The sequence below is a fragment of the Callospermophilus lateralis genome, chromosome 4, assembly GCF_048772815.1.
Source record: "Callospermophilus lateralis isolate mCalLat2 chromosome 4, mCalLat2.hap1, whole genome shotgun sequence".
Classification (NCBI taxonomy): domain Eukaryota; kingdom Metazoa; phylum Chordata; class Mammalia; order Rodentia; family Sciuridae; genus Callospermophilus; species Callospermophilus lateralis.
In genome coordinates, this window is record NC_135308.1 from 5,678,953 (window position 1) to 5,691,268 (window position 12,316).

At 40.1% G+C, this 12,316-nt stretch overlaps 1 protein-coding gene across 1 annotated transcript in view; it reads right to left on the reverse strand.

Moving 5' to 3' along the window:
- Nucleotides 1-12,046, reverse strand: part of LOC143397389 (beta-defensin 109-like) — a 46,646-nt gene extending 34,600 nt beyond the window's left edge. Inside the window, exon 1 of the mRNA XM_076853444.1 lies at nt 12,043-12,046. Coding sequence (XP_076709559.1) covers nt 12,043-12,046 — 4 coding nt within the window. The remainder of the gene's footprint in view (nt 1-12,042) is intronic.
- Between the last annotated feature and the right edge of the window lie 270 nt (nt 12,047-12,316).

Genomic DNA, 12,316 nt, shown 5'->3' on the forward strand with positions numbered 1-12,316 from the left:
AATTACCTACAAGAGGAAGTGAGGGGAAAGGGAAAAATAACACAAGGGGAGAAATGAATTACAGTAGAGGGGGTAGAGAGAGAAGAGGGGAGGGGCGGGGAGGGAAGGGGGGATAGTAGAGGATAGGAAAGGCAGCAGAATATAACAGACACTAGTATGGCAATATGTAAATCAATGGAAGTGTAACTGATGTGAGTCTGCAATCTGTATACGGGGTAAAAATGGGAGTTCATAACCCACTTGAGTCAAAGTGTGAAATATGATATATCAAGAACTATGTAATGTTTTGAACAACCAACAATAAAAATTAAAAAAATAAAATAAAATCAATTAAAAAAGATATTTTGTATGTTGTGTAGAAATCTGAAAAAAAAACCCACAATAAATAGAAGCTGCTTCCTTAGGACATTGCAATCCCATCCCTGTTCCTTCCTTTGTCTTGTGGTGTCAATAAATAAGTTTCCCAGTCCCAAATAATTATTAGAACCTCCTCTCTATTTGCCAGCTCCAACTATGATACAGGGGGCATTCCTACTCCAGATATACAAATGTTTCCCAAGTACAATATGTTCACTGGGGAGGGATGGCCCACACCCCAGCACCCTGGGCCCTGCCTGGCCTATAGTTAGCCTCAACTGTCATAGGGCCTGAGAACGCTGCCCAGTGGCCCTGCCCAAGTTACTTCTAAGGATGGGAGTCCCCAGGAAAACCTGCACCCACTCTGTCCTCACTTAGCCTACAGTGACCCCAACTGTCTGAAGACCCATGAGAATGCTGCCCAGCTGAGCTGCCTGCCCCAAAGTGCCTCTAAGATGAGAGCCCTGTTGAATGGAGGACTGTCCCTGCCAGACTCTGACCCAGCCCTGCCTACAGTGAGCCCCATCTTAAGGGCTATGGAAATGCTGCCCACGTTTCCTGCCCCAAAGAACCTCTGTGTAATGAGATGGAGCCCCCTAATGAAGGATGCTGGGTGAGGTCAAGGGTCCACCAGAGAGCCCCTGCCCCTCTAGGGCTCTCTTTCTGGAAAAGAATCCAGAAATTAAGACTCAGCCCTAGCCAAGATGGCAGAGGGTCTACACCTGTTTGTCCCCCATTATATAGGAATCTTATCTAGCTTCTCTAAGGGTAAAAGTTTTAATTAGGAAGGAATGGTAGGGCCAGGATGGCAGGGAAAGTAGGGGAAAAAGTTCCTAGCCCCAATTCTCCAGGCTTCAATTGATAGTCTCTTACGTGACCATTATCTTCACCTGGCCATCCTCATCTGCATGGTAGAAGAAAGAAAAGCAGGAGTTACTGTGCAGGCTGAGGAGTTCCTGGGGCTTCTAGATTTCATGTAGCAGGTGCATAATCTGCTGTGCAATGGGATTCTCAGGAGCAGAAGCCACCCCACCCTCTCTTTGTGCTGGCTCCATACTGCCTGTAAGGCTCACCTCTCTGTGGGGAGCTGCCCTAGATAAACATGCCTTTAAGTCCTGATGTCCCAGGATACTGAGCAATTATTGTGTTCTACAGTAACTTGGGTATTACCCCAGCTCAGATAACAAGGTGTGGCTCCAGGTGTAGTTGTCACCAACTGGGGTTAAGTTACATTCACCTGTTCCTTCATAATCCTCCCCCTTCTGCCTTTTTTGGATACAATGTTCTAAGAAACAGTGTCTTCCCAAATAAAATCCCACTTCCAAATGTGCTTGCCCCCCCCTCATCAGCCTCTTGTGACCTTCTCTTACCCCCCTTTGGGGAGCCTGAGGCCAGAGATGGGGAAGCCATTGTGAAGCTCATATAAAAGGTACTTTGTGTCTGTGTGGTATTTTGTATCACCTCAAATTCACACAAGTGACTTTAGTTCAGCTGCCAGAGCTGGATGGGGGCAGCAGTTGGTACCCAAACCAAGGGCACTTGGTGTGAATTTGGTGGGTTTCACTTGGATTGAGGGTGCTTTTAGAAATTTAGAGTAATGGAGATTGAGTTATGAAAGAAAACAGATTGCAAATGAAGAGAGAGGAACGTTAATCATAATATGGGGAATTCATCATCTTCAGAGAAGGAAATCTACTTAATGATCCTGGAAACTTTAATCAATCATAAGAGAAAACAGATGAAAAGAGCTGAGCTTGCTCAATTTCTAAAAACAGTCAACGATGTTTGTCTATGGTTCTATGAGGAAGATTTGCCTAATTACATACTTGGGAAAGACTAGGTAGAAAACAGTTTGAAAGTTGCCTCTCTGCTAAACTACTTAGAAGTACAATAGAAAATATTCAGAACACCTGGACTGCCTTAGAAATGTGTCTTTTTGCTGACCAAGAGAAAATCATTGGTCCTTCTGAGGAATTATTGGAAGGGCTGCAAAATGCAATTAAGAGCCTAGAATAAGATGGACAGCCTAGCACAGCTCCCAGGCAATTTTTCCTGTCTGTAGCTGGACTAAGGACAGAATCAAGTTATACCCAACCAGTAGCTATTAAATCTCAGGTAGAAAGCCTTGGGGCAAAACCACAGTCTAATTCAATTGCAGCTGATTGGGACAGAGAGAATGATTCAGGAGCAAGTCAGGTCAGCATAGCTTGCTGGTATGGGCATGGGCTAGAGAAGAAACCAGCCCAGATTGAGTTTCAGGAAGGGAAATTCAAGATGGAGGGGAAGAAACCACAAGGGAGATTCCAAAGAAGCCAAGCTTCAGGGTTCCAAGGATTCTTAGTCCAAGGGAGAACGTGAGCTAGGTATGAGTCTGCAATTGCAAATTGAATAATAAAAAAGGAAATTTGGATAAGGCCACTCCCCTCAGGGAGAATGAGATTTAGCCTCTCCAACATGATGGTGGCCAGGCTCTCACTGCTTCAACAGACTTCTAAGCCATGCTAGGGCAAGGGGAAGATGTTACAGGTTTTCAGCTTTTTCCAGTTTTTGAGCAGGTTAACAAACAAGATCAATGCATTCAGGTCATGCTGTGGTTTAACATATGCATGTAGTGTTAAAACTCTAAAGGAGCAGAAAAATGCTTGTATTTATGCTCCTAATTCACCATTTGTTCAGAGTCTGATTGAATCCATTTGTAGTGAGCCATTGCCTCTATAATTGGGTTATGCTAGCCAGAGCATGCCTATCTGGAAGTGATTTTTTATTATGGAGATCAAACTGGACAGATTTATGCATGGAAAAGAGTTGCAGGCATGGTTTTGAGGCTCCTCTAGATATGTTAACTAGCAACAGATCATTTGTAGATTTAGAACAGCAATTAAATTATAATTTAATTATGATTATGATTTGCCAGTTTATGATCAAATTAGTGTGTGTTCCAGAAAAGCCTGGAGGAAACTACCAAATAAAGGCAAACAAATTTTGGACTTTAGTCAGATTCAGCAGGGACCAGAGGAAAAATTCTCATATTTTGTAGCATGCCTTTACCAGGCAGCAAATAGAACCACTGGTAATTTGAATGCTTCAGAGGTTTTTGGTCAATCAATTAGCTTTTGAAAATGCCAATAAGGTTTGTCAGGAAATCATCTGACCCCACTGGAAAAAAAGGAACTGTTTCTGAATTTATTCGCCTTTGTTCTGATATGGGTCCAAGGCAATTACAAGGTCTGACTATAGCTGCTGCTTTAAAGCAAGTGTTGCAGCCCCAGCCTAGGAGATGCCATTCCAGAGGCAATGTTTTCATTGCACATGAAAGGGCCACACGACTAAGGACTGTGGGTATCCATGTAACCTGGAGGAAACACAGTCTGGTTCATGCCAGTGCCATTGGGAGGTGACCACATGGCATGGGGAGGCTCCAGCAGGCATGGCGGAAGTGGTCAGCCACCATTTGCAGCTTTACTTCCATTTTCACTGCCTCTGAGAGACTGGAGGCAGGGCCTGCCCTGGCCCCTCCAAACAGTGTGGGCATTAGTTTACACAGGAAGAGGAGCTGCAGTCTCACAGTCAGGCATCATCAAGCCTAGCCCAGATGACCAGCATTAGCATTCTTCTGGGATGTTCTGTCCCACAGGATGAGAGCTTGGGACCAAGACCAGCATTAATCTTAGCTCCTGACATGAGCCCACAAAAAGTCCCTACTGGGATTCATGGACTTCTGCCATTCATGGGCTAGGCCTAGTGTTGGGATGTGAAAATTTAACCCAAAGAGGAATTCAAGTATTGCCAGGTGTTATTAATCCAAATTTTAAAGGATAAATTCAAATCACAGTTCAAACAAATCATTTTATTCAGATTTCTCCAAGGGATGTATTAGCACAATTAATATTCTTCCCTTGTCACTTCGCCAAGAGCCCTGGTGAATGCCCAACTTCCAGGTCCCTGGACCAGGCCTATTGGACTCAGTTGGTAAGACAGGAGTGTATTCTATTAGATCTTGAAATCAATCATAAAAATTTTAGAGGTGTGATTGACACTGGAGCATACAAGTCAGTAATGTCTAGCAAGTACTGGCCAAAGAAGTGGCCTTTACACATTGCACCTGCAAGCTTAGAAGGGTTTGGTCAAATTCCTCAACCTTCACAGACTGCTCAGTATCTTCAGTGAAAAGATAAAGATAGTAACTTTGAAATTTTTAAGCCTTATATTCTAGACACTTTGCTAGTAAATATATGGGTCTGAGATATTCTAAGCAGTCTGGGTTTATTATTAATTACTCCAAATTCCATTGTATCATCTCAGGGACTTAAACAAAAAATTATTTCTCCTGGTAATTTGAAGTAGATTCACAAGCAGGGCATTTACCCTTCTAGATTTCCCAACAAAAACTAGTTAATTCACCTGTTCAAAATTTTTGGCAGGGGTGCTGACTTCTTCCCAGCCCCCAAAAAACAGTAGAAAAACTAACTGGCTTACAAAGAGCCAATTTGGGTTTGTCAGTGGCCCTTAACAGGGGAGAAACTTAAAATAGCCAATATGTAGGTCCAGGAACATCTTCAGGCTGGCCATATAGAACCTACTCTTAGTGCATGGAATACACTAATTTTTGTAATTAAGAAAAAGTCTGGTAAATAGAGGTTGTAACAAGATCTCAGGGCAATTAATCATGTTATTCAGCTTCTGGGAGCTTTACAATCAGGGCTTCCTTCTCCTATAGCCATTCCTTTAGATTATAATCTACTGGTGATAGATTTGAAGGATTGTTTCTTCACTATACCTTTGCATTCAGATGACTGTAAAAATTTGCCTTTAGTGTACCAGCAATAAATTTTAAAGAACCAGTTAAGAGATATTACTGGAAGGTGTTACCTCAGAGTATGTGTAATAGTCCAACTCTGTCAGAATTTTGTGACCAGATTATCACTCCTGTGAGGGAGAAATTCCATAATGCATAAATTTATTCATTTTACGGATGATATACTTTTAGCTCAGCTAGTCCAGATGCACTTTTAAAAGTCTTTTAAAATTTACTTACTGCAATGAGTTTGTGCATAGTGCCTGAAAAGGTGAAGCTTGTGCACAGTCATATCACACAAGGACATTTGCTGACAAACATCCCCTTTCCAGTATTTATGTAATATAATAGAAGGATAAACAATATGTCCTCAAAATTTACAAATAAAACTCTTAATGATTTTCAGAACTTATTAGGTGATATCAATTGGCTAAGACCGTCTTCAAAACTAAGTACTGCAGATTTGAGTCCTTTGTTTTAGATCTTATAGGGGAATTCTTCTCCAACTTCTGCTTGTCAGCTCACAGCAGAAGCAAGAGTGGCCTTAAGAACAGTTGAATTTGCTATTTAAAATGCTCAGCTTACCAGAAGTAACCCACAGGAGCCTATATATTTATATATTTCCCACTGCTCATACTCCTGCAGGAACAATATGGCAATCATTGGGAATTATTGAATGGCTCCATTTAGCTCATTCTTCTCAAAAGTCATTGATTCCTTTTCATGATTTTTGTCATTCAGTTGATTATTAAAGGTAGAATGAGAATTTTACATCTGGTTGGATCAGAATCTAATATTGTAATCATTCCATTTTCTTCTCCACAAAATGATTGGCTTCTAATCAACCAAACTTCTAATATTTGGAAAATATCTTTTGCTAATTTTCCTAGTCAGATAGAAAGTCATTATCCTCATGATAAAATTATTCAATTTGCCTTAGTAACTAAATTTATTTTTCCAAAAATTATGCATGTACAACCAATAGATGGAGCATTAACAGTGTTCACTTGCTGAGGTTCTGGTCAATTAGTTGCTTGTCTACCTTGTCATGGTGGGTAGAGACGTGGAATCAACACACAGACTAATGGAGCTGGTGAGAGAACTGGCTGGAGACCCACCTCAGGTCATTATCCAGTAGCTCAGTTTCTTTTTGGAATGCATACAATTGTTATAGGGTTTGAGTGGGGCGTGCCCATCAATCATACAGATAGTATCCATAAGCCAATCGTCTTATGCCTAATGAACCTCACTATGAGGATGTTCTAAATCTTGCTATCATCAGGAAGGGTCCTTGTCCCTAGGGAGGGGGACTGGTAGCTCCTGGCTATCAGTTTCCTGCCCTGGCAGCTTGGCAACGCTAACCACAAGTGCTAAGGATGTGGTTCCACTAACGGCTCGCTAGAGCAGAGCATCCCATCCTGCAGGCGTTCCTATCAGACCTGAACGAGTGTAGATTCTTCAAGCACTCCAAGTTGCTCACAACTGCTATTTGCTAGCTGTAAACTGAATGTTATTCCAACATTCACTGATGGCAAGAGCTCAGGTAAAGCAGGTTTTTATATCTATGCTTACATGAAGGCAATACAACTCTCACATCCTTCTGTACAATGAGCAGAACTTCAAGCTCTCATTTGTGCTTTAAGTCATTTGCAAATTAGTCAATTAATATTTATTCTGATAGTTTATATGCAGTTAGAGTTACAAAAAATATTAAAACTTCAACTATTGGGTACACTCCTTCACCAGAATTATTAAATTTGTTTCATATTTCACAGAAGATAGTTCAAGTACATCAATATCTGTGTTTTATAGGCCATATACAGGCCCACACCAATCTCCCAGGACCTTTAACATAAGGTAATGATAAGACTGATAAACTGGTTATGTTTGTCAGCAAATGTTCTTGTATGAATATGTACAAGTTTCACATTCTTTGCATCATAAAAATTCTTCAGTTTTCATAAAAAATTTAATATTACTAGAGAGCAAGCTCATCAAATTGTATGTCAATGCCCATAATGTGTTATACACATTCCATCTTTACTATCTGGGAAAAATCCTCGTGAATTAAAATCAAACCAGTTATGGCAAATGGGTGTAACTCACATTCCTCAATTTGACAAACAATGTTATGTACATGTAATTGTGGATAGTTATTCCAGATTTATCTTTACCACAGCCTGTGTAAAAGAAAATACTCAACATATTATTTCTCAGGTAAAGGGGAATCAGGGAGAAAGTTATTGGACATAGTTTCCAGATCCACCTTTAGTATACCCAACAGTGTGGACTGGAGAATCCATCCCAGTATTTACTAATGACTCTTATATGAGAGGATTTACAGACACCATGTTACTCCTATCCAAGCAACTGGATTTTATTATTCTGGTTATTTTGCTTAATTTAAAATTAGTGTTGTTGAACATTTTTTTTCATGTATTTGTTGGTCATTTGTTTTTCTTTTGAGAAGAGTCTGTTTAGTTCATTTGCCCGTTTAATAATTGGGTTATTTGATTTTTTTGGTATAAAATTTTTGAGCTCTATATTTTCTAGATATTAACCTTCTGTCAGAAGAGTAGCTAGCAGAGATTTTCTCTCATTCTGTGTGTTCTCTCTTCATATTCCCAATTGTTTTCTTTGCTGTGAAAAGATTTTTAATTTGACTTTGTTCCATTTGTTAAATGTTTTCCTTATTTTCTAAGCTTTATGGGTCCTACTGAGAAAGACATTGTCTGAGCCTAAAAGGTGACATTGTAACTACATGTTTTCTTCTAGGAATTGAATAGTTTTTGGTTTAATTCCAAGGTATTTGGCCCATTTTGGGTTGATTTTTATGTAGGATGAGCGATAAGGACCTCGTCTCATTCCTACACATGTGGATAACTGGTTGTCCCAGCACCTCTTGTTAAAGAGGCTATGTTTTCTCCAATGTATGTTTTTGGCACCTTTGGCAAGGTCAGATGACTGTAGATGTGTGGGCTTTTCTCTGTTTTCTATTCTGTGCACTTGGTCTATGTGTCTGTTTTTATGCCGGTGCCTCGGGGGTTTTGTTACTCTGGAGCTGCTTTCCTTTGCCCTACTGTTCCACCATGATGTGCTGACTCACTTGAGGCCCAGGGCTGTGTAGTCAATGTCTGTGAACTGAGCCCGCTGAAACTTTTGCTCCTCTATATTGTTCTTGTGAGCTCATTTGATCAGAATGCTAAAAATGGTCACTAAAACCCTACTTAATAGCTTCATTTTTAAGCTGTAGTTCTGAATTGACAGAAAAAGAACAGGGGAATGCTCATGGAGGTCAGTTATTTTTAGCCACAAAATCTTTGCAGAATGTAGTTTTGAGTGGGAAAGGAAAGTCCCTAACACTGCAACTAGAAACCAAAATCCATGTTTAAACATCCTGAGAGAGATGTGAAATCCCAACCCTGCCACTTGGTGGTGTGGAACGCTGTCAAATATGAAGCCAATAATGAGGACATAGAACGGCTCCTCCTTAGGGTCTTCCAAAGGGATCTGGATGGAGAGGACAAGTTGTGCCAACACATATGCTGACATCACAGGATTGTGTCACTAACCCTGCTGTGGAGAGTGGATCAATTTAATTTTGTCTGCACGACTAACTGGTAATCACTGAATGAATTGTTAGTTCTCTAAAAACTACCCTATAGTTATGTTCTCTTTTTTTTTTCTTCTGAAATTTGACTGTATTTGGATTATGGTATTAAAAGAGGAAAATTCAATTGAGGTAACTTGGTGGACCCTATTGCAATGTGATCAGTACCCTGACAATAGGAAGAGTTTGGAGAAGAGCTGGGAGCAGGAAGACCATGTAGAGACACAGGCGCCAGCCTGTACAGGGCAGGAACACAGGTCTCAGAAGAAACAGGCCCTGCAGACACATTGATCTCACACTCCTAGTCCCCAGAATCATGAGAAAATCAGTTTGCTTTTAAAAATCACCCTGTCTCTGTCTGTCTTGTTGTTATGGAAGCCAACAGCCCATTCAAAATTGGTAAACTAATACAATATTGTTAGTAGCAGGCATTCCAATCTTTTGAAGAGGTGGATGAAACTAGAAGGCAAGTTTCCACAGATTTGAAGAAGAAAAATGACTCTGGATCATGAAATAATGGCTTATTAAGAAAAACATCAGATTCTACATACTTTGAAAGCCAATGGGAGTAGTGATTCTGAATATAGGTAGGGATGGGCACCACGGTCAAGGGTTCTCAGATGCAGTTGAGGAAGAGACACATACAAGCATTCCCCTGATACAGGGGCTGGAAGACAAATGTGGGAAATGGTGTAGCGAAGACCAGATGAGCTTGATGAGTATGTGTTGAAGTGAGTAAGAATGTAATAACTTGAGCAGTGATAAGAAAAAGAGGATGAGGTTTGGGAGGTGGGTTCAGTGCACTAGAGAATTGTCAATGGCAGAAACTGGGAAAGGAGAATGATCTTTTGAGGATGAGAAAGAAGACTGTGCAATGACAGGGTAGGGCTTGTGCTCTTTAACATCAGAGGCACTATTATAGGTCAGCGTAAAGGTTGTGTTCATCTCTTCAAAGAAAACAAATGAAATTGTTGCAGTCAACAATTTTCTAGTGGGTGAAATTCTTCATATTATGAAAATCTTGTCAATCTTTGTTTATGTCTTTTTGTAAATTGCCCTATAATCAACAGGTTTATGACAATAACCAGGTGTATGAAAATCTGCAAACACAGTCCCATTTAATTTTTTATTGTTTTGTGTGAGGGGAATTATTTGTTTGTTTGGTTGGGTTTTTGCATATTGGTTTTTCATTTTATTTTCTTTTGCACTGGGATTGAACTCAGGAATACCATACCATGAAGCTACATTCACAGCACTATTTACTTTTTTTTTTTGAGATCCCAGAGATTGAACCTAGGTGTGCATAACCACTGAGTCATATACCCAGCCCTTGTAAATTTTTTTTTTTAAATTTTGATACAAGCTCTCACTAAATTATTTAGAGCCTTGATAACTTGTTGAGGCTGGCTGTGGACTGGACATCCTCCAGTCTCCTCCTCCTGAGTTGCTGGACTTACAAGTGTGCATCAATGCAATTGGCTGTTTTTCTTCTTTCAGTCTTCTGGCAAAAACAAGGTGAATTCAAATCTTAAGAATGAAAATTAAAATTCACCCATGAAATTCATGATATTTGAAGGGATATATTACAATTACAATTTATAAAAATCTATCTCTTTCCTATGTATATATCCATGATTGAAAGCAGGGATATCACAGCTAGTGAAGATGAATATAAAACACGATTTCAAAGATTTCACATGACACCTTTGGAAACTAACAAACTGAGTAAGAAGGTTTCATCCTGATCCCCTGTCATCATATGTAAGCATCATTTCTGAAAATCCTTGATATAAATTAATTTGAACCGGCATGATACTACCATGATGACCCTAGTATTTAACCTGTTTTTGACACATGGAAGGATAAGCATTGGATTATCAGGATGGTGCCACTGACTCCTCGAAATAGAAAGCAACTTTCATTGATTTATGCTTTTATAATACAGATACTGAGTGACAGTTCCTATGTCCATGAGGATAGATCTGACTTCTAGGTGAAGTAGTTTTGAAAGGGAGTGAGACTAAAAAGAGACACAATGAAACTTAGAGAACCACTGCTAACAAAAACAGCAAAAAAGAAAAAAAAAATCTCAGAGTGTTTCCTTGGTGTAAAGCAAGGTATGCCTGTGGTATAAAAATGGATACCTCTACTTCAAAATCATGATCATTGTATAACTCTGGATTCTATAGAACAATTCATAACATATTCAAGGTTATTCAAATGAATAAAAGCATATATAGGGACTGTAATTCCACTGGTGAGGGAAGGTGGCTTCTCTTAACTTCTATCCTGCCCAGGATCATGTGATGCAACACATCATCTTAGGGAAACCTTCAATACCACAGGTGCAACTTTAGGCCAAAATTCAATGACTCACACCTTTGATTTCCTTGACTCTACCCACAAGGAAGATTTTCCAGTCTTTCTGAGTCAGCACTTTTCTTTACATAGGTTCAAAATCCATAGTTTGAATGACTTTGAGGTGCTGGGAAGAAGGCACAGGCCAGTTAACCTAAGGGCCTTGGAGTTTTAACAAGTTTGGCTCTCTGGGTATCAAAGTTTTTTTTTTTTTTTAACACTCCCATTTTAACTTAAGGATTTCAGAATTCAAAGAAATTCTGCCCAATGCTTCCATGCTTTATGTGACATATATAAGTTCTAAATTGCATTGACTCTACCTTTACATTGAAGAGTATTTCTTTTTCTGCTGGGTTTGGAATGACATTTGTGGACCTGCAAGTGCCCAGAATGACCACAGGGCTGAAGGAGAGCCTGCTGCTGAGGGCTGATGTCCCTGGTTTCTCATCCAAATCTGGTGGGCTTCTGAGCTCCCTTGGAGGAAATGGGTGTGTTTCTGGCTTCAGCTCCCTGGCCCCGCCCCCAGGGAATCCCCTCAGGCCCTCACCTGGGCCAATCCTGCAATGTTGCTGGAGAGGAGAAATACCCCTGTGTAAGTCTCATGGGTCCCTGACCAGCAGGATTTTCCAGCACTCTACCAGGGCTCTTGTGCTGGTGTCGCTTCCTTTGGAGTTCACCATGGATTTCGTGCACACAGATTTGCACAGGCCTCAATACACAGGCCTATGGGTGCACAGTTCAGAACACCTGGTACCTCAGTAGCTTTGCTAATCTTCAATATCACAGAAAAGTGAATGTAGCCTCTACTCCCACAGTCCCTTTAGGGGTTTTCCTTTTTTGTTGTTAAATATTTTTACTTGTTCATGGACCTTTTGTTTATGCATTTATGTATGTGCAGGGCTTAGAATCAAAACACACTCACCCATGGGTCGGAGGCCAGACCTCTGCAACAGAGCAACAATCCCAGCCCCATCTTTTCATAGTTCTTGAAATAATGGATAGAATCAATTCTAAGCTAGCTACATTTTTCCAGTTCAAAACCATCATGAAAATCTATCAGGAAAGAAGTCAAAATAATGGAATTGAAGAAAGAATGAAAATGTTTGTTTTTCATGAAGAGTTTTGAAGGAATACCAACTCAATGCATTATTAGCCTGTAATATTAGTAGGCTTTATCCATAACTGAAAGTACATAT